The 23016-nt window shown below is 49.0% G+C and overlaps 1 protein-coding gene across 4 annotated transcripts in view; it reads left to right on the plus strand.

Moving 5' to 3' along the window:
• LOC139757824 (lachesin-like) overlaps window positions 1–23016 on the plus strand; it is a 257974-nt gene that overhangs the window by 159597 nt on the left and 75361 nt on the right. For all 4 annotated transcript variants that reach the window (XM_071678708.1, XM_071678709.1, XM_071678706.1 and 1 more), the window contains exons 3-4: window positions 16284–16393; window positions 21055–21262. In XM_071678708.1, coding sequence (XP_071534809.1) covers window positions 16284–16393; window positions 21055–21262 — 318 coding nt within the window. The remainder of the gene's footprint in view (window positions 1–16283; window positions 16394–21054; window positions 21263–23016) is intronic.

Here is a 23016-nt window from a genome sequence, read left to right on the forward strand (position 1 = left end):
TATGGGAGTACCAGTGGTGATAGTACTGACGGCTTCAAGGTTGTGGTGATTGTGGCGGGGTGGTAGTAACAGTGGAACGGCTGTGGTGGTAGTAACAGTGGAACGGCTGTGGTGGTAGTAACAGTGGAACGGCTGTGGTGGTAGTAACAGTGGAACGGCTGTGGTGGTAGTAACAGTGGAACGGCTGTGGTGGTAGTAACAGTGGAACGGCTGTGGTGGTAGTAACAGTGGAACGGCTGTGGTGGTAGTAACAGTGGAACGGCTTTGGTGGTAGTAACAGTGGAACGGCTTTGGTGGTAGTGGTGGTAGTGGTGGTGGTGTGGGTGGTGGAAGAAGCGGGAGTAGCCATACCAGTGCTTTATTGGCCATCAGGACAATATACACAAAGTAACATGATGATAGACATGCTATCATGACTGCGTGACTCTCTCTCTCTCTCTCTCTCTCTCTCTCTCTCTCTCTCTCTCTCTCTCTCTCTCTCTCTAGTGGGTGGAACGGCGAGAAGCACTTGGCCTCGACATACGTTTTTTTTTTTCTTTTTCTAACGGGAAGAAATCGAGGTAACCTACCGCAAATATGCCTACTCTAAGCTCTAGACGAGGTGTGTTGATAAGGGAAGGATCATCGCCTGCTGTTATAATCTAATAGTATGTAGGAGGTTATAGAGACCAGGTCTACATACTCTAACAGTATGTAGGAGGTTATAGAGACCAGGTCTACATAATCTAACAGTATGTAGGAGGTTATAGAGACCAGGTCTACATAATCTAACAGTATGTAGGAGGTTATAGAGACCAGGTCTACATAATCTAACAGTATGTAGGAGGTTATAGAGACCAGGTCTACATAATCTAACATTATGTAGGAACTTAGAAAGACCAGTCTACATCATCTAATAGTATGTAGGAACTCAGAGAGACCAGGTCTACATAATCTAATAGTATGTAGGAACTTAGAGAGACCAGGTCCACATAATCTAACATTATGTAGGAGGTTATAGAGACCAGGTCTATATAATCTAACAGTATGTGGGACCGTACTCGTGACCAGGGCAACATAAACAACATGTCTTCGAGACCAGACCAACATCAGGGAGTCAGGCTACTCACGGTAATAAACATCTGCCTGATCTATGTACAGGGCCACCTAGCTGACGACCTGGGCCACCCTGCTCACGACTGGGCCACCCTGTTGAGGACTGGGCCACCCTGTTCACGACTGGGCCACCTTGTTCACGACTGGGCCACCCTGCTCACGACTGGGCCACCCAGCTTACGACTGGGCCACCTCATTGACGACTGGGCCACCCTGCTCACAATTGGGCCACCCTGCTTACGACTGGGCCACCCTGTTGAGGACTGGGCCACCCTGCTCACGACTGGGCCACCCTGCTCACGACTAAGCCACCCTGCTCACGACTGGGCCACCCAGCTTACGACTGGGCCTCCCCATTGACGACTGGGCCACCCTGCTCACAACTGGGCCACCTTGGTGACGACTGGGCCACCCAGTTCATGACTGGGCCACCCTGTTCACGACTGGGCCACCCTACTCACGACTGGGCCACCCTGGTGAGGACTGGGCCACCCAGCTCATGACTGGGCCACCCAGCTGACGACTGGGCCACTCGACTCACAACTGGGCCACCCTGGTGACGACTGGACCACCCAGCTCATGACTGGGCCACCCGGCTGACGACTAGGCCACCCTGTTGACGACTGGGCCGTCTAGCTGACGACTGGGCCACCCAGCAGACGAGTGAGCCACCCAGCTGACAAGTGGGCCTCTTAGCTGAACGACTGGGCTACGCAAATGACGACTGGGCCGCCTGGCTGATGACTGGGCCACCCAGCTGACGACTGCGGAAGTTGTTGTAAGTACTTTCCCATCAGCTGACCGTCAACAGAGGGTCATCAAACCAGATGACCAATCAGCAGGGCTAAAGGCTACCAGAAATAAGCCTTTAGATAGGACATTTAGAACGGGCAGTTACGAGGGGCAGTTAGTACAGGCAGTTACGAGGAGCAGTTAGGACTGGCAGTTACGAGGAGCAGTTAGGACTGGCAGTTACGAGGGACAGTTAGAACTACCGTAACGTGACTTGAATCTCATGGACGATAAGAAAACTTATCAGAAGAAAGTGTCTTGTTTATGAAAAAGGGTCAATTGAAGGCATGTGGCAAATACTGGAGCTATGTGGCAAACACTGGAGGCATGTGGCAAACACTGGAGGCATGTGGCAAACACTGGAGGACATGTGGCAAATACTTGAGGCATGTGGCAAACACTGGAGGCATATGGCAAATACTGGAGGCATGTGGCAAACACTGGAGGCATGTGGCAAACACTGGAGGCATGTGGCAAACACTGGAGGCATGTGGCAAATACTGGAGGCATGTGGCAAATACTGGAGGCATGTGGCAAATGGAGGCATGTGCCAAACACTGGAGGCATGTGGCAAATACTGGAGGCATGTGCCAAAGACTGGAGGCATGTGGCAAATACTGGAGGCATATGGCAAATACTAGAGGCATGTGGCAAATACTGGAGGCATGTGCCAAAGACTGGAGGCATGTGGCAAATACTAGAGGCATATGGCAAATACTAGAGGCATATGCCAAATACTGGAGGCATATGGCAAATACTAGAGGCATGTGTCAAATACTAGAGGCATATGCCAAATACTGGAGGCATGTGGCAAACACTGGAGGCATGTGGCAAATACTGGAGGCATGTGGCAAATACTGGAGGCATGTGCCAAAGACTGGAGGCATGTGCCAAAGACTGGAGGCATATGGCAAACACTGGAGGCATGTGGCAAACACTGGAGGCATGTGCCAAAGACTGGAGGCATGTGCCAAAGACTGGAGGCATATGGCCAAAGACTGGAGGCATATGGCAAACACTGGAGGCATGTGGCAAACACTGGAGGCATGTGGCAAATACTGGAGGCATGTGCCAAATACTGGAGGCATGTGCAAACGACTGGAGGCATGTGCAAAGACTGGAGGCATATGGCCAAAGACTGAAGGCATGTGCCAAAGACTGGAGGCATATGCCAAAGACTGGAGGCATATGGCAAAGACTGGAGGCATGTGGCAAACACTGGAGGCATGTGGCAAACACTGGAGGCATGTGGCAAATACTGGAGGCATGTGGCATCCATGCAACTGGCTTAGTACCAGATGATGGCAATGTGTTGTCCGGGTGTTGTCCGGAACGTCAGTAAGGGTGTTGGCAGACCAAATGCTCAAGAGACATTGTTGGAAGTTGGCACCGCCGTCAAGTCTTTCAAGTGTCGGGTAGGAAGACTGAGTCAGCTGGGGTCATCTGTGTCACCTAGGGTCATCCGTGTTACCTGGGGGGTCAACCGTATCACCTGGGGGTCACCTGTATCACCTGGAGGTCATCCGTATCACCTGGGGGTCAACCGTATCACCTGGGGGTCAACCGTATCACCTGGGGGTCAACCGTATCACCTGGGGGTCAACCGTATCACCTGGGGGTCAACCGTATCACCTGGGGGTCAACCGTATCACCTGGGGGTCAACCGTATCACCTGGGGGTCAACCGTATCACCTGGGGGTCAACCGTATCACCTGGGGGTCAACCGTATCACCTGGGGGTCAACCGTATCACCTGGGGGTCAACCGTATCACCTGGGGGTCAACCGTATCACCTGGGGGTCAACCGTATCACCTGGGGGTCAACCGTATCACCTGGGGGTCAACCGTATCACCTGGGGGTCAACCGTATCACCTGGGGGTCAACCGTATCACCTGGGGGTCAACCGTATCACCTGGGGGTCAACCGTATCACCTGGGGGTCAACCGTATCACCTGGGGGTCAACCGTATCACCTGGGGGTCAACCGTATCACCTGGGGGTCAACCGTATCACCTGGGGGTCAACCGTATCACCTGGGGGTCAACCGTATCACCTGGGGGTCAACCGTATCACCTGGGGGTCAACCGTATCACCTGGGGGTCAACCGTATCACCTGGGGGTCAACCGTATCACCTGGGGGTCAACCGTATCACCTGGGGGTCAACCGTATCACCTGGGGGTCAACCGTATCACCTGGGGGTCAACCGTATCACCTGGGGGTCAACCGTATCACCTGGGGGTCAACCGTATCACCTGGGGGTCAACCGTATCACCTGGGGGTCAACCGTATCACCTGGGGGTCAACCGTATCACCTGGGGGTCAACCGTATCACCTGGGGGTCAACCGTATCACCTGGGGGTCAACCGTATCACCTGGGGGTCAACCGTATCACCTGGGGGTCAACCGTATCACCTGGGGGTCAACCGTATCACCTGGGGGTCAACCGTATCACCTGGGGGTCAACCGTATCACCTGGGGGTCAACCGTATCACCTGGGGGTCAACCGTATCACCTGGGGGTCAACCGTATCACCTGGGGGTCAACCGTATCACCTGGGGGTCAACCGTATCACCTGGGGGTCAACCGTATCACCTGGGGGTCAACCGTATCACCTGGGGGTCAACCGTATCACCTGGGGGTCAACCGTATCACCTGGGGGTCAACCGTATCACCTGGGGGTCAACCGTATCACCTGGGGGTCAACCGTATCACCTGGGGGTCAACCGTATCACCTGGGGGTCAACCGTATCACCTGGGGGTCAACCGTATCACCTGGGGGTCAACCGTATCACCTGGGGGTCAACCGTATCACCTGGGGGTCAACCGTATCACCTGGGGGTCAACCGTATCACCTGGGGGTCAACCGTATCACCTGGGGGTCAACCGTATCACCTGGGGGTCAACCGTATCACCTGGGGGTCAACCGTATCACCTGGGGGTCAACCGTATCACCTGGGGGTCAACCGTATCACCTGGGGGTCAACCGTATCACCTGGGGGTCAACCGTATCACCTGGGGGTCAACCGTATCACCTGGGGGTCAACCGTATCACCTGGGGGTCAACCGTATCACCTGGGGGTCAACCGTATCACCTGGGGGTCAACCGTATCACCTGGGGGTCAACCGTATCACCTGGGGGTCAACCGTATCACCTGGGGGTCAACCGTATCACCTGGGGGTCAACCGTATCACCTGGGGGTCAACCGTATCACCTGGGGGTCAACCGTATCACCTGGGGGTCAACCGTATCACCTGGGGGTCAACCGTATCACCTGGGGGTCAACCGTATCACCTGGGGGTCAACCGTATCACCTGGGGGTCAACCGTATCACCTGGGGGTCAACCGTATCACCTGGGGGTCAACCGTATCACCTGGGGGTCAACCGTATCACCTGGGGGTCAACCGTATCACCTGGGGGTCAACCGTATCACCTGGGGGTCAACCGTATCACCTGGGGGTCAACCGTATCACCTGGGGGTCAACCGTATCACCTGGGGGTCAACCGTATCACCTGGGGGTCAACCGTATCACCTGGGGGTCAACCGTATCACCTGGGGGTCAACCGTATCACCTGGGGGTCAACCGTATCACCTGGGGGTCAACCGTATCACCTGGGGGTCAACCGTATCACCTGGGGGTCAACCGTATCACCTGGGGGTCAACCGTATCACCTGGGGGTCAACCGTATCACCTGGGGGTCAACCGTATCACCTGGGGGTCAACCGTATCACCTGGGGGTCAACCGTATCACCTGGGGGTCAACCGTATCACCTGGGGGTCAACCGTATCACCTGGGGGTCAACCGTATCACCTGGGGGTCAACCGTATCACCTGGGGGTCAACCGTATCACCTGGGGGTCAACCGTATCACCTGGGGGTCAACCGTATCACCTGGGGGTCAACCGTATCACCTGGGGGTCAACCGTATCACCTGGGGGTCAACCGTATCACCTGGGGGTCAACCGTATCACCTGGGGGTCAACCGTATCACCTGGGGGTCAACCGTATCACCTGGGGGTCAACCGTATCACCTGGGGGTCAACCGTATCACCTGGGGGTCAACCGTATCACCTGGGGGTCAACCGTATCACCTGGGGGTCAACCGTATCACCTGGGGGTCAACCGTATCACCTGGGGGTCAACCGTATCACCTGGGGGTCAACCGTATCACCTGGGGGTCAACCGTATCACCTGGGGGTCAACCGTATCACCTGGGGGTCAACCGTATCACCTGGGGGTCAACCGTATCACCTGGGGGTCAACCGTATCACCTGGGGGTCAACCGTATCACCTGGGGGTCAACCGTATCACCTGGGGGTCAACCGTATCACCTGGGGGTCAACCGTATCACCTGGGGGTCAACCGTATCACCTGGGGGTCAACCGTATCACCTGGGGGTCAACCGTATCACCTGGGGGTCAACCGTATCACCTGGGGGTCAACCGTATCACCTGGGGGTCAACCGTATCACCTGGGGGTCAACCGTATCACCTGGGGGTCAACCGTATCACCTGGGGGTCAACCGTATCACCTGGGGGTCAACCGTATCACCTGGGGGTCAACCGTATCACCTGGGGGTCAACCGTATCACCTGGGGGTCAACCGTATCACCTGGGGGTCAACCGTATCACCTGGGGGTCAACCGTATCACCTGGGGGTCAACCGTATCACCTGGGGGTCAACCGTATCACCTGGGGGTCAACCGTATCACCTGGGGGTCAACCGTATCACCTGGGGGTCAACCGTATCACCTGGGGGTCAACCGTATCACCTGGGGGTCAACCGTATCACCTGGGGGTCAACCGTATCACCTGGGGGTCAACCGTATCACCTGGGGGTCAACCGTATCACCTGGGGGTCAACCGTATCACCTGGGGGTCAACCGTATCACCTGGGGGTCAACCGTATCACCTGGGGGTCAACCGTATCACCTGGGGGTCAACCGTATCACCTGGGGGTCAACCGTATCACCTGGGGGTCAACCGTATCACCTGGGGGTCAACCGTATCACCTGGGGGTCAACCGTATCACCTGGGGGTCAACCGTATCACCTGGGGGTCAACCGTATCACCTGGGGGTCAACCGTATCACCTGGGGGTCAACCGTATCACCTGGGGGTCAACCGTATCACCTGGGGGTCAACCGTATCACCTGGGGGTCAACCGTATCACCTGGGGGTCAACCGTATCACCTGGGGGTCAACCGTATCACCTGGGGGTCAACCGTATCACCTGGGGGTCAACCGTATCACCTGGGGGTCAACCGTATCACCTGGGGGTCAACCGTATCACCTGGGGGTCAACCGTATCACCTGGGGGTCAACCGTATCACCTGGGGGTCAACCGTATCACCTGGGGGTCAACCGTATCACCTGGGGGTCAACCGTATCACCTGGGGGTCAACCGTATCACCTGGGGGTCAACCGTATCACCTGGGGGTCAACCGTATCACCTGGGGGTCAACCGTATCACCTGGGGGTCAACCGTATCACCTGGGGGTCAACCGTATCACCTGGGGGTCAACCGTATCACCTGGGGGTCAACCGTATCACCTGGGGGTCAACCGTATCACCTGGGGGTCAACCGTATCACCTGGGGGTCAACCGTATCACCTGGGGGTCAACCGTATCACCTGGGGGTCAACCGTATCACCTGGGGGTCAACCGTATCACCTGGGGGTCAACCGTATCACCTGGGGGTCAACCGTATCACCTGGGGGTCAACCGTATCACCTGGGGGTCAACCGTATCACCTGGGGGTCAACCGTATCACCTGGGGGTCAACCGTATCACCTGGGGGTCAACCGTATCACCTGGGGGTCAACCGTATCACCTGGGGGTCAACGTGACGCAGCCCTAAATATGATCACGGATTGATATACACCATCAACATCCATCGCGACATCAATTGGCAAAAGTTACTCTTATGGCCATTATGACGTTCTGGTATTACATTGACCCTGAGTTATCTCTAAGATTCAGAGCACAGTATCTTACGATTCTGTTGTCTCCCTATTATGGGACTTCATCACCAGCTGGTCACTTTACGTCACCCAATCCCTAATTTCATGTCTTGGCACTTTCAGGAATCACATTTCATTCGCCATTTGCCTGACCATTGTTTAATTTTTTCTAGGTCTCTTTGCACTCTTTCGCATCCCCTTTTACTTCTGTCCCTCTTTCGTAGTTTCAGCATCATCAGCAAACATATCCAGGTATGATTCTACCTCGTCTCTTTGTATCATTTTCATAGATCGAAAATAATAAAGGGTCACAATGCTGAGCCCTGAGAGAAAGCTCCCTACCTATGTCTCCCTGGCCTACCACACGGTATAAGTACCTTACAAACCACATACACACCACGCAGTACACAGCATAAAGACACCACACAACATCTATACATCACACAACACATACACACCACACAACATACACACACCACACAACCTCTATACACCACACAACACCTATACACCTCACAGCACCAATACATCACACAACACATACACACCACACAACACCTATACACCACACAACCTCTATGCACCACACAACACCTATACACCACACAACACCAATACACCACACAACACATACCACACAACTCCTATACACCACACAACACATACACATCCACATGAGACGAACTGGTCCGGCGGCAGATAATGTCCCATTCCTCTTAAAATAGAAGGGGTTGTCACCTGGCGCATCATCATTGTGTCAAGTCGGTATAAATAATTGGCCCGGCTCCTGCATGCATAAGTTCACTCGCAGAAATATTCTTCTTGGGCGTTGGAATGTGTTAAACCATTACTTGTGTTTGCAGATTCGACGTCCTTAAGCCTGCAAGCCGGAGTGTTCCGTAACGAAATCAGAGCTTCCAAGTTTTGCATTTTCTTGCGTTATGTTGGCGGTTAGATAATGGTTTGTGTCCCTGGAAGGTCGCACGGCAGGTACATTAGCGTTATATTTGACTCGTTGTTGTGACGTCGCTTCGAGTCGCTTGAGTTAGTAGTGTTGCCTTGAGAATATCTCGAAAACATTTAAGGTTGAACGGCCTTGACTCCAACCCCCTTGTCATCCCGTCATATCCATCATCTCCTCCTCCTTCTCTTTTCCCACCTCTTCCTCCTCCTCTTCTTTCTCCTCGTCCTCGTCCTCCTCCTTGTCCTCCTCTTCTTTTTCTTTTTCTTCTTCCTCCTCCCTCTTTTCTTCCTCATCCTCCTCTTCCTCCTCTTCTTTTTCTTCTTCTTCCTCCTCCTCCTCCTTCTCTTCTTTAAGTCCTCATCTCTCCCTAGATATATGTTACGTTTACACTTCTTCGCCCGTTTGATTCCCATTATCAGCCAATTCATCCACTGCAGTCGTAAGTTCCTTCTTGAACACTCCCTGGCACCGGTCCCCTTCGTCAACTCCCTGCCCCCCATCAAGGCCTGCCCCTGGTGCTGGCTCCTTTACTAACCCTACCCTCTACAAGGTTGCCCCATGTCAGGGTTTCTTTCACTAACCTTATCCAAAGCAAGACAGCCCCTGGCACCTCTTTAACCCCACCCTCAGCTAGACTGACCCTGGCCAACCACCACCAGAAGCGGCTCCAGCTATTGTCTCCCCTACTGAGTATTCTTTTGCCAGAGTTTATTTCCGGAGTTCTTGTCTCGTCCCCACAGCTTAGTGGGGCGAATGTTCCCTCTCAGCGTGCTCATAAGTCGGTCCATCCAGACTCCGTAGGAGCTCACAGGTAATCGATGGTAGGTCCTTGCCTCCCAGGAGAGGCCTGACACACCATCTACATGGCAACCCAGGGCCATACTCGAGTACTTAACAGTACTGTGGTATTATTCACCTGCTATTGTGAGTGCTACAGTTCATCCTAGCAGTTCCATGGCTCTGATCTTTGCACTTAGAAACTTCTTCGAGATGTCTACCGTCGTCTTGTTACCGAATCTCGTCCTATTTGCCCAGAACTTACGCTTCGCGTCCCTTGCCATGCTCACTGCTCGTCCCTCACTTCCCATCATAGACTCCCATCTCAATCCAACTGATCCACACTCATCACTCCCGAAGAGAAGCATCCTGCTTGTCTATCTGTACTTCTGTCTAAATCTATCAACATATTTGGACGCAGCTGCGCTCTAGCCACTCCCTACTCCGTCTCCAACCTCAGCTGCCCTTCCGTTCACCTACTCACACATTCCCCGACCCCTTAAGAGCGCCCTCCCCATCCCAGCCATCACCCAACGCCCCGCTTCACCCACCGTCATGACAGCTCGCGGGGCCGGGTAGTTTATCGACACCGTGACCTCGTGAAGGGAGGAGGGGGAGCGTCGTCTCAAACTTACCGTCGTCGCAGTTTTAACCTCCGGGAAACAATGCCGAGTTGGCTTCGATTCCCGCTCGACCCTCCCTCCTCCCGGAGGTAGCGAGGTGGGAGGATGGGTGGTGCGCCCTCTCTCTGGCTCCATAAAATTACCATTCGTCTTCTGGTACAGTTTTCCGACTTCATGGCCCACGTCAGCCATGACATGTTTGCCCTGCCCAAGATTTACCTCTTTTTCTCATGATAAACAATAGGGTTGTCATCCTTATGCTACCTTGGGGTTGGGATTTATCTTCGCCAGTTTCGTTTTTGTTCCTAGTTCTGATGGTTTAAGAGGAGAGGGGGGTTTATGTCGCAGGTTATGGCGGTGGTTTAAGAGAGGTTTATGTTGTTCGTTATGGTATTGGTTTTGGAGGGGTTTATGTCGCTGGTTATAGTGGTGGTTTAGGGGGTTTATGTAGCTGGTTATAGTGGTGGTTTAGGAGGGGTTTATGTAGCTGGTTGTGGTAGTGGTTTAGGGGGTTTGTGTCGCTGGTTGTGGTAGTAGTTATAGTAGTGGTTTAGAGGGTTTATGAAGCTGATTATGGTGGTGCTTTAGGAGGGGGTTTATGTCGCTGGTTATGGTTGTGATCTAGGAGGGGGTTTATCTTACTTATTACGGTGGTGGTGGTTTAGTGTATGTCGCATCAAGGATTTGTCTAATTCTGATCACCGTTTGTAGAAATATGTCGAAGATCTGTAATACTTATAGCAGCCTTTAATTCTTTATCTTTCGGAATCTTTTGCAAATCGTTTAAAAGTCCAGATGACTGTGTGTGATTCTACATTTTGTACAGACGGAGCAGCACTTCCCTTCACTTGGACACATTTCATTACATGTCCCCCCATATTCCTTTTTTTACCAAAGCTGTCAAAAACAAGATGTCAGTAGAGAGCAGACAAGCACACAACAGCTGATTGTTGTGGCTCCATCTGACCACTAAGGTAGCAACTAGAGTAGATACCAGATATGGTTTTCACGTTCAACTGGCATTACACCAGTCTCGGAAAAGTATTTTTTTCCTATATGGATCTTCTATGATTGGACAGATGTGCCAGCGGTATGATGACCTTTACAGCCATTAGTTACGCAAATGACACATATAAAACCCAGTAGTATACTATGAAGACAGAATCAAACTTGCATACAATACTTGACACGCGCGTTTGCGTATGAAAACCTATAGGGATTTAAGATACAAGGCATCACAAGTGGAAACCTCTTTCCCCATAAAATTCACACACACACACACACAAATAATATTGACAAATCGTAACCACAGACCAACCTCCCGACACACCCCACCTCCCTACACACCAGTCTTCCACCCACACCAACCTCCCTTCACACCACTTCCCCTCACACTAATCTCTCTCTACACATCACCAAGTCAGAGTTCATATAACATTCACCTTTCTGGTGCCCTTAGGGCATGTTTCTCTTTGTCTTCTTATCATATCAACAAATTTATTTCTATCTTACTATTTCCTATGATTTTGCCAGTTCATTTTCCCATTTCCAAGTCAATTATCTTCAATCCTTCTCTTAGGTCCGCCTCTTCCCTTCTTTCTTATTCTGTTCTTACTTACTGTCACCCTCAACACATTGCCTCTTGTGTCGTCCCATGGGAGGTTATCTCGCTGGTGGGACTGGGATATCGGGACTGGACTCGCCAGTGATGGGAATGGCCAATTTAGCACCAGTTCCGCCAGTGATGGAGTCTAAGTGTATGCGTGAGTGTGTAATAACCATTTGTGTGTTTCGAGAAAAGAGTTTCACACTCCTATTACTCCTATGTATGTATGCACACACCCTAACCTATGTCAGGTACTTATTGCATCAACCATCCGCTGGAGGAGGATGAACAGCTGGGTGGACTGTGGACAGGCTTCCGCGACCAGGGTTCGAGTCTATGCGAATTTGATCACAGACGGCCATTGCATGTGTGGCGGCCAGTAACAGTAATGGCGACACCACGGAAGTGTGTGTATGTGTGTGTGTGTGTGTGTGTGTGTGTGTGTGTGTGTGTGTGTGTGTGTGTGTGTGTGTGTGTGTGTCTGTGTGTTTCCTTACGTAGAAGGAAAGACAAGGTTAAGATACGGGGCAATACGAGTGTAAAACTCTCTGACCGTAACACAAAAATGGTTTGCACTATATAGCAGTCAAACACACACACACACACACACACACACACACACACACACACACACACACACACACACACACACACACAAGCACACAAACACACACGTACACCACAGCGTCACACTCACTGCCCATCTAGTAAACAGGTCCCCGTGCGTGTGTCTCTTTAACATCAGTTTTCAACAAAACTGGTTATTCCAATAGACATTTTCCCTCAAACATTTCGTTCATTCGTGAATTAATCTTTTCATAAACGTTTGAAAGAAATTACCAACCAACCCCCTCCCCTCCCTCTCACTATCGCCATCCATACTCCTCACCCCCTTCCTCACCTTCACCTCCTTCCCCTACCCCTGACGATCAAGTTGACCTCCCCTTCTCTCCCTCATTCCTCCTCCCCCTTCCCTTCCCTCTCCCCTCACCAACACTGGGAGAAGGAAGCCAGTTTACCAGATATATTTATAGAGGAATATCTCCTACAGCCATTCCCTAATAGGTAGAGGCTTAAATGCCATCCAACGGTGTGTTCTGGACACGTGTTCTCTGTCTTGGCAACACTGTTGGCACAGGTGCGGCGGCAGTGATGTGTCACGCTGTTGGCACAGGTGTGGCACTGACCTGACGCACTGCAGACACAGGTGTGTGCACTGACCAGACACGCTGTTGGCACAGGTGTGGCACTGAACACGCTGCAGGTCCACAGGTGTGGCAGTGACCTGACACACTGCAGATGCAGGTGTGGAACTGACCTGACACACTGCAGATACAGGTGTGGCACTGACCTGACACGCTACAAGTCCACAGATGTGGCACTGACCAGACACGCTGCAGATGCACAGGTGTGGCACTGACCTGACACACTGTAGATACAGGTGTGGCACTGACCTGACACACTGTAGACACAGGTGTGGCACTGACCTGACACGATTCAGATACAGGTGTGGCAATGATTCTGACACGCTGTAGCCACAGCTGTGGTACAGATCTGGTGGAGGTGTGGTACCCCAATAGGACAGATGAAACCACACAGTGTTTTCTGGAGCCTTTTCACCTTAACGTACGGATCATATCCACTACATCAACCTCGAGTTCACGTGCTGAAAATCCTCCGTCTCGCCTCCTTCAGGACTTGAAGATCAAGCGTCTTCCAACTTGCCACAGCCGAACAGCTCCCAGGGACCTTGTCCCTCCATCTGGATCTTAGGTCATGCACTAGGTCTCTCTCCCCTCGACCCTAGGTCATGCACCCTAGTGCTCAGGTCCCTCCCCCCTCGACCCTAGGTCATGCACCCTAGTGCTCAGGTCCCTCCCCCCCCCCAAGCTCGACCCTAGGTCATGCACCTTTGTGTTCAAGTCCCTCCCTATGCATGAACTCCTTCCCTCAGGTCACTATCAGTCCATCCGCGTTCATGCACATCATCTGAACCTGATATTTGCAACATTAAAACTCCTCTTTGAGAGAATGGTGGGCCTCTTCTGTTCTTTAGCCTCAATGTATTTTCTTCTAATTCCGGTCTTCCCGTCTCTCTCATTCTTCCCTCACTTCATAACTGTCCTCTTTGTTAGCTGATAGCCTCCTGAAGAGCCTCTTGGCTACATAGCTCCATACTGAAGGCAGTGTTCTCTGGTCGTCCCCTTATGTCCTCACTATATCTGCCAAGTCCCTTTCTCTTATCTCAAAACCCTGCATTTGGTAGGCATTTAGCCATTACCAGTGTTCTTATCAGTTTCCTTCTTTTACCATCGTCTTCTCTTGAACTGGAATGTCGTCTTCATCTAATCCAGAAGACAGTAATAGGTCTGTCTACCTCCTGAATTTACTATCGTTCTTAGTTTTCGTGTAACCCCTCCTGTCAGCTGAATCTTGCAGTATCCATTCATGACTTTCTATGTTTCTGGTTTTTGCCTGAAAATCTCCATTTTCCACTAACCTGTACTGATCCTAGATTCTCAGCACTTTTCAAACCTCTCGAACAAACCACACACACTTCCCTAATTGTTTTCTCTATAGCAGGGAATATCATCATCCACATAGTTTCATTTACTGAGCGAGAGTCTCTGAGTCCCTATGTATCAACGGACCCAAATCTCTGTTTTTTCTGCATCAACCACCGTCATTTGTTTCTGTTGCTAAGCCTCAGAATTTGCTTCTATTCCCTGTCGTCTATATTCGACAATGGAGCCTGTGCTTGAGGTACATCCTTCAGTTGGTCTATCTCAGATTTATCCTGAAAAGATCCTCTTCACCATTTTCTCTGACGCTTCCCACCAGATGCGCTCACTCTCTCTTTTGCTTTTGGTTATATTTTCCTCTGATTTCCTTCAACCGCTTTGATGATGATTACCATTCTTTTTTTATTACATTCCTCAGTCTGAAATTTATCACCTCTTCCATTTGACGGCGAAATTCACGATCTTTGACTTGATTTCAACACTTTTTATCATATTTTCCAACCATTTTTCTCCCATTCTGTTTCTCGGCAATATTTCCACTATTATTGTCGATCCCAACTGATTTACCTCTTTAATTCTCCTCTGATCTCTTCCCTCCTTCGATGTAAGGTCTTCGAAACCTTTCAGAATTCTCCTTCATAATACCCTGTTCTAGCAGACCTAGTCACAGATAACCTATGATAATCTACCTTGCCTACCTTGACTTGAGATTCTTCTTAGCGTAGTTTGATTCGAGGCTCATATAAGATCCGACCCCACTTTACAGTTTCAGTAATAAATGTGAAGGAAAAGCCTATCACACGATTGCATCCCAACCCTGTTCAGTTACTTAAGCTTCTATACCTTCACAACCAAGCTTATCTACTGGAGAAAAAAAGAAAAAGAAAAAGAGAAAAAACAGATTCAATGCGAGATGGTTTAGAGTAGAGTTAAACGTTTGTTGACAGTATTATAGTTGCCTATCATTAATAAACACCAATTTTCTTATTCACTGTTCCGCTACTCTTTGATGTCCTTTTTAATAAACATCCTGATTGACTTAATCTCAGCTATTCACCTTATCTCTTTGTTGATGAGTTTTTGAGTTGACGACCTCTGATTATGATCATGTCAACATATTGTACGTGGCATCTCTCATCTGTATGTCGGCTTGAATTTGTGGTCCGTTACACATCCGGGGTTTATATTTCACCTCTATTGACCATAATGAAATGATCTTCTCAAGGCATACTGCATTTAAGGGGCTCCTCTGGTGCTTTCTCCTCCTCACTCCTTCGACCAGAGGTCTGATGATGATGAAGTTCGTCTATTTTGTCCCCAAACTTAAAAGCTACTGCTCTTGGGTGCTCTTGTATGTTACAGGCGTACGCGTGCGCGTGTGTGCGTGGTATAAGACAGATAACCATGGTCTTTAAGAGAGACAAGGTAAGGGGGGCGGTTTGGTTCCTGTGAAATTTATGCTATCTGTGTGGCAGGTGACGTTACGACGCCGGGGGAACCCAGCGCCTCCTGCCGTACACGGTGGCCATTATGACCTTCAAGGGAACCGGGCGCCTCCCCTCATCTTTGTTTACCTTCCACTTTCGAGGATTTCATATTGTTGTCCATCCCTGAGCCTGTGACTGTTAAAACCGTAACTTCCATAGACATAACATTCAAAAATAAACTTGACATAGAAGACTGCATCATTACTCTCCTTGAAACAGTCCAATTTGTTTCATTTCGTCACTTATGTCTTGTTTAATGCCCAGATGTTAAAGTGGAGGTGGGGGTGAGAAGGCAATATGAAGTCAATTATGGACAAACTGTTACTCTCGCATGTCTCTCCTCTTCATCTCTCATCAGTTCAGGCTGGAGTTGTTTGTGGTCCAGCTCGTGCTGGGGATGTTATCGAAGGGTATAGCTTGTTGTTAACTTGTGCCTTTGTCTCTGGTGCCTGCAGGAGGGATCCCGACGATGCCCCGGTTCCTGGGACCCGTCACCAACTACACGGCGGCCGTGGGCAAGACGGCGGAGCTCACCTGCATGGTCGAGAACCTCACCAAACACAAGGTGAGTCAATGCTCCTCCTTACTCCACCAGCTCCCCTACCTCACTTAGTCTCCCTCTGTCGACCGTAGCGACGTCCACCCACTGTCCATGAGACAGGTAAGGTGGCCGTCAGGTTGTGTGTTGTGAGGGTATAATGGCTCGTCCCTACGTCAGTCCAGCGTGGGTGCAGACACCACAGATGTCACCACGGGCCTCAGACACAGCTCTTAGGTCATGGTGGCAATTGCTGTTGGTGGTGCGTTATGCTACGCCTGTGTGTGTGTGTGTGTGTGTGTGTGTGTGTGTGTGTGTGTGTGTGTGATAGACTGTATACACCTTCACTCCACCCAGACAGAAACAAACACACACATACAGCCACAAACACACTCCTACATATGCACACGTACACAAACAGATACAGGTAAGACACACACACACACACACACACACACACACACACTGACCTTTCCCTACCCAACACACCAACCGGCCTCCCTTGTCCAGACTGATACATGACTTACCGCCTGACAGGCATCAATCACATTATAGATTTTTTTCCTGTGAATACATATATTTGCATCTGTTTTCCCCGGTGTTTACATACACATATGTCGTCTTGTTACCATGGTTACGGCCTTTTAGCCACATGGTTACCAAGTGGTCATGAGGAAAATACACACACACACACATATATATATATATATATATATATATATATATATATATATATATATATATATATATATATATATATATATATATATATATATATATGTAAAAGATCACCAGGTCTTATTGGAACACATCTCTGGTATAATTGGCTTACGTTTCTGTAATTACATTCATCATTATCAGATGATATAAGCGAAATATCTATATTATACGTTTCTGTTAGATGCATGAAATCTAAAGTGTTCCTTGAAAATTTACATCATAAAAATCCAATGAGGAATGAATAATCGAGAAAGAATACCCGAATTAATGACTGACAATGACAACTTATTAAAAATACATTTAAACGCGATTCATACAATGAATTGAAAAAAAAAAGCAATATTTCCAAGTCACGCAATTCATACAATAAATCAATACAATACATATTTCCAAGTCGATATAGATACTATACAATCCATATACTTCAAAACACTAACGTTAAAATAGGCATTCAAAATCCACTAAAGTCTAATCAAAACCTAATCAAACTTATCGAAATACGCAAAAACCTCTATAGGATACCTTATCGTAAGTTATAGCGGGTTTGATCCAGTAGAACAGGAGGGATTCCAGTACTAACAGAATGGTGTTTGACGAACAGCTGGGTAGCCCTAGGAAGCTCTCTGCCAACAGTGGGTGACCATTGCCGGTAAAGGGCGGTGTGGTAACTGGGCAGGTCGTTCGTATTGACCGCCGAAGGTGTTCAAGAAGACGCGTCTTCAAGTGTCGCTTCGTCTTGCCAATATACAATTCATCATAACTGTTGCACTTACACTGGTGGACAATATGACGTCTGTAACCTCTTGGAAATAACATTCTCGAACGTGGAAAGTGACTGAATTGTATATGTCTTGTCTTAAAGACTATTCGAATGATAACTTATGGGTAAAAGTCAAGTAATAATTTAGTGATATTTCAGAAAAAAAAATTGTCTGACTTAAATAACAGAGGCTACTGAAACTGAGGAAGATAACTGGCTGAGAGATGATTGGCTGAGGTGATAACACTGGAGACTATCTCTGAGAGATGATTGGCTGAGGTGATAACACTGGAGACTATCTCTGAGAGATGATTGGCTGAGGTGATAACACTGGAGACTAAGATAATCAGGTGATAGGAACATCTGATCAATGAGATGATCCTCATAAGAATTGACCAATGGCTGATCGACCGAAAACAGACGACTAATGACCCAAATAGCGGACCTCTGATTGGCCAATTGGTGACACACAGAGCCAGTAATGAGGCGAGACACTACAGGCAAATACACTGAGAGTTTACTTGTATGACCAGAAATCAACTTATGCAATAAGTACGTGTGGGGGAAAAAAAATGATATAATCCGTGAATTTTTCATCTTTGGAAAACAGTTCAATTAAACAAATGGAGATCTGTGTACGTTGAGGGGAAAAAAGTTTTTTTTTTTTCTTTTCTCCTTTTTCAACGTTATGAACACCAAACTTTAGTGGAAATTACGGAAATTGAATACATTTAGTGATGAACATTTTGTGCCCTCGCTGGGTCAACAGGCCTCCATCATCCACGTAGACTCAACAGGTTCCGTTAATGAGTGAGTCACACACTCACATGATGAGGAAAATACTCACTCATTTACGTACCTTCTGTCACGGTAACATTGAGTATCGAAGCGTCGGGACTTTAAAGAGACTTACGCAAGGAGTGAATTGAGCGCCAGGAGAGAGAGAGAGAGAGAGAGAGAGAGAGAGAGAGAGAGAGACAGAGACAGACAGACAGAGAGTAGTCTGCCGTCTGTTCTCACTACCTCAGCCCAAGACAGAATAAATCATATCGTACCTGAGAAGCCAGCCACTCCAACTGAACAAAGGCCATAAAAAAAAACTTGATCATCTAAGAACATTTCCCATTACCAGATCTGGACGCCAGGTCCCTTGGTATCCCCTTCAAACTCCATCCTAAACTACGCTTCACCTGCCTCGTTATTAGTCAAAAGTAAATATTACGTAGGCAAGTCACACAAAAACAAAGCATTCAGAACAATCACCGGATGCCTAGCAACCACAAACATGTAGTACCAGCGAGATGAAACAAGAATACCTCCAATGCAATCCCATCTCAATATGCTCAGCGAGCATTTGTCTGTGATAGGAGTAAATTCTTTTCATCAGCCAATCCCCATGTAGAAATAAATACCTAAAGATTCCATCAACCCTCAGAACTTTATACTTACAGATCCCTCTCCTTCAACAAATACAACAGCGAAAACCTATGTATAAATCAAAAATGATCTCACCACGACAAGAACCACTCTCAAACTCAGTTGTAAACAATGACCCATTTGGCATACACTGTTCTGAAACTATGATCCCAAGACATGAACGAGTTACTCTTTTACAGACAACGTTTCATCATATCACTAGACACCCCCCTTCATTCCCTGGTGTTCTCAACAGATCTTCGCCTCTGTAGTTCGAACATTCAATCTTGTCTCCCTCGCCCTAACACAAGGGTTCTCTGCATGCCTTTCGCCAGTCTTCGGCAACTCAGATTTGGCCATACATACATCGGACAGCCTGACCTTCAATAACACTCTCACCCACTTTCTCAAAATTTCAAGTGCAGTCCCATTCACCCTTGCCTATTGGCTATATTTCATGCCGTCAGGGATTTCACAAGGTCCCCCTTTTGCCCAAACATTCGCTATACTTCTTTCACTTCACATGACAATCTCTTTCCAGGTACACCACATCTACCTCTGTGTCATCTAACACATTTAGATCTATTTCAGAATACTTATTTCATCTCGTCCCTAACTGTGACCGCTGCCCCACCCATTTTTCCATCACTGTTAAGCCCCGAGTATTGTAGTCAACATATCTCTGAGGAGGTTGCCGGCAGACACTTCGTCTCTCTCTAGCTGGTGATTTTGCAGTATTAAACGTTTACCACATGGTATTGGGCGACCTACCTCTCTTGCCTGACAAGAGTAGCAGTCACTGGATACTGACGAACGTCTATTAGATTACACTTGAGCTACTCCACTTTCGATACCAAGACGCGGGTGTTGCTTTATATAGATGGACTCTATGGTGGATTATGGAGACTGGCTGTTCCCTTATGTGGCTCTTCTTTACTTCGTTAGTCCCAGGTGTGAACCATGGCTGGGAGGACCCCTACAGACTCTCCACTCTCTTTCTCTCTCCCTCTAATAGGATGCATTTGCTAGTCTTCCTAATTCTATTTATGCCATTAGCAGTGGCCGTGGACCTCTGAAACCTTCTTTTGGTCTCTCAGAATTACTCTTGGTCTTAAGAACACACACACACACAAAATTGTTCCCCCACAACTCATACCTGGTCTCAGGATGCTAATGCTCTATGGTTCTCTCTCATAGTCGTCTGAAAATTTCATGAACTGTCTTCCAATCTCACTTGACTCATTCAAAATTCATGGCTAGTGTCCGAAAGTAAAGCGTTGGTTTTCAAGATTCATTCTTACTTGTTAGTCTTACTGGTGATTCCCATTCCAAGTAGGTCTTACTCTTCGAAATACAGACCTTCTGGCGATGTACCTGCTGGGTTGCCTGCTCCCACATGACCACCAAAATCTCGGCTGTCAACCGGTGTGGCTCCAAGAGCTTTCCTAAATACCTACTTAACCCCTCAACTCTTATCTGTATTTCCACTCTCTCCAACCCTTGGAGGGGCTAAGAGGTCTACGGAGATTCATTTCTTTAAATCTAGCTCCTCAAGTGCCGTTACTTTGGCAGGTATCATCCTTGATCTCTCTCTCTCTCTCTCTCTCTCTCTCTCTCTCTCTCTCTCTCTCTCTCTCTCTCTCTCTCTCTCTCTCCAAAGGTGGCGTGTGGTTCTCCCAGGTTTTGCTTAATTTGTGTTCTTTACACTCTTGCTCCTGTTTGAGTCGAAGCTCTTACAAAGTCTCCAAAGAAAGGGAGAGAAAGGTTGACGTTTCCACTCTGGTTCTTACAGGTGGCGTGGTTCCACATGGACCGGAAAATGCTGCTGACAATCCACAAAACTGTCGTGACGAGGATCCCGCGCTTCTCCGTCACCCAGGAGGACGAGACGACATGGACCCTGCACATCGACGACGTGACCCGCGACGACCGGGGTCAGTACATGTGCCAGGTCAACACCGAGCCCATGAGCAGCCAGGTTGGCTACCTCGATGTTGTTGGTAAGTACACTCGCCCCCTTCCACGTAGGTGAAAAATGCTTAATGAGGCTGAGGAGAGAAATGAATGTCTTGTCGAAGTGGCCCCTTTTAGGTAAGCGTTTGTTGAGAATTCGGATCTTTCCCATCAGCATGTCTGAGACTGGGGGGTAAGATAAGAGATCGCCACGTATAGATAAGATAATGGAGAAGATATCTCTAGATCAAGAATTGACCAAGGTACTAGTGTGTGTAGATATAGTTATATGTCCATATATATCCACGTGTCCCCCCCACATCAAGAGATACTGTAAGCATATGAATAGACACTAATGGGAAAGTCTCATATGGTGGACTAGAATCAGTCACTGGAAAATAAGCAGTTACGTCTTTAATTATCACCTCTCCTTCCCAAGCCTTTCCTGATATGGAGCAGGTCTTGTTCGAAGTCAATCTAGGCGATTTTTGCTCCGAGTCCACCACATAGGCAATCTTTGGGAGTCCACACATAGGCAATCTTGAGTCACATAGGCGATCTTTACGAGTCCACATAGGCAATCTTTACGAGTCCACATGGGCGATCTTTGGGAGTCCACATAGGCAATCTTTGGGAGTCCATATAGGCAATCGTTGGGAGCCCACATAGGCGATCTTTAGGAGCCCACATAGGCGATCTTTGGGAGTCTACATAGGCAATCTTTGGGAGCCCACATAGGCAATCTTGAGGAGTCCACATAGGCAGATTTTATGAGTCCACATAGGCGATCTTTGAGAGTCCACATAGGCGATCTTTAAGAGTCCACATAGGCGATCCAAATTACTTCTCTTCGATACAGTATATGTGGAGGTGAGGGCAATCATGGACACGCAGCGCGCCGGAAACCAAGTCTCTCTCACTCTCTCCAGACGCCGCTGATCGCAGAGCCGGGATTCCTTCCTTCCTTCCTTCCTTCTTCTCCGTGGGTTTGTTGATAGATTTTTCATCATGTGGGAGGAATTCAATGAGCGTCTTTCACGTTTCCGTCCGTATCAGTTGCTGACGTGATCAAACAGTTGCCTCAAAGAGAATTCCATGTTTTTTAAAGCCGTTCGGGGCCAAGGTATTGAACGTTCAGAGACTCAGCGGAGTGTGTGTGTGTGTGTGTGTGTGTGTGTGTGTGTGTGTGTGTGTGTGTGTGTGTGTGTGTGTGTGTATGCGGCTTACTAGCCTAGGGTGTTGTGGAGACCCACTTGACGAACTCATACTCTAAGGGGGACAGCCTAGGGTCGACCCGAACGGAAGTGAAGGGGGAGCAGAAGTGGGATGAGGCTAATATATGATAACTGTACTAAGTTACGACTACACGGTACATCAATATGGTATACCTTCGTCGTACACTTTAACGGTATACTACACTCAGTTTACCGCTACGTTACACCTTTACGGTACACTCTTATAGCACACTGGAACACAAAGTCATCAAGTTATAATCCTACGCTACTCCAGTAAATTTTTACGGTCCAATCCATAATACGACCCCCCCCCACACTGAACCACTTTGGTACACCTCTTCTGTATACCCGGTACACCAGCACGGTACACCAGCATGGTACACCACCACGGTGCAGCGTTAAATAACCGTAAAACTCCACAAACGTGCAATTCGACAAGACACTTGGGGGATCATGGACGGGTGAGCAAAATAATCCGTGAATGTAAATGAGGATCCCGGGCGAGGCTGAGGATCGCTCGGGGCCAATTAAACCCTCCGCTCACCCTCTTTGATCCCGTGTAAGAA

Source organism: Panulirus ornatus, chromosome 28, assembly GCF_036320965.1.
Source record: "Panulirus ornatus isolate Po-2019 chromosome 28, ASM3632096v1, whole genome shotgun sequence".
NCBI classification, from domain to species: domain Eukaryota; kingdom Metazoa; phylum Arthropoda; class Malacostraca; order Decapoda; family Palinuridae; genus Panulirus; species Panulirus ornatus.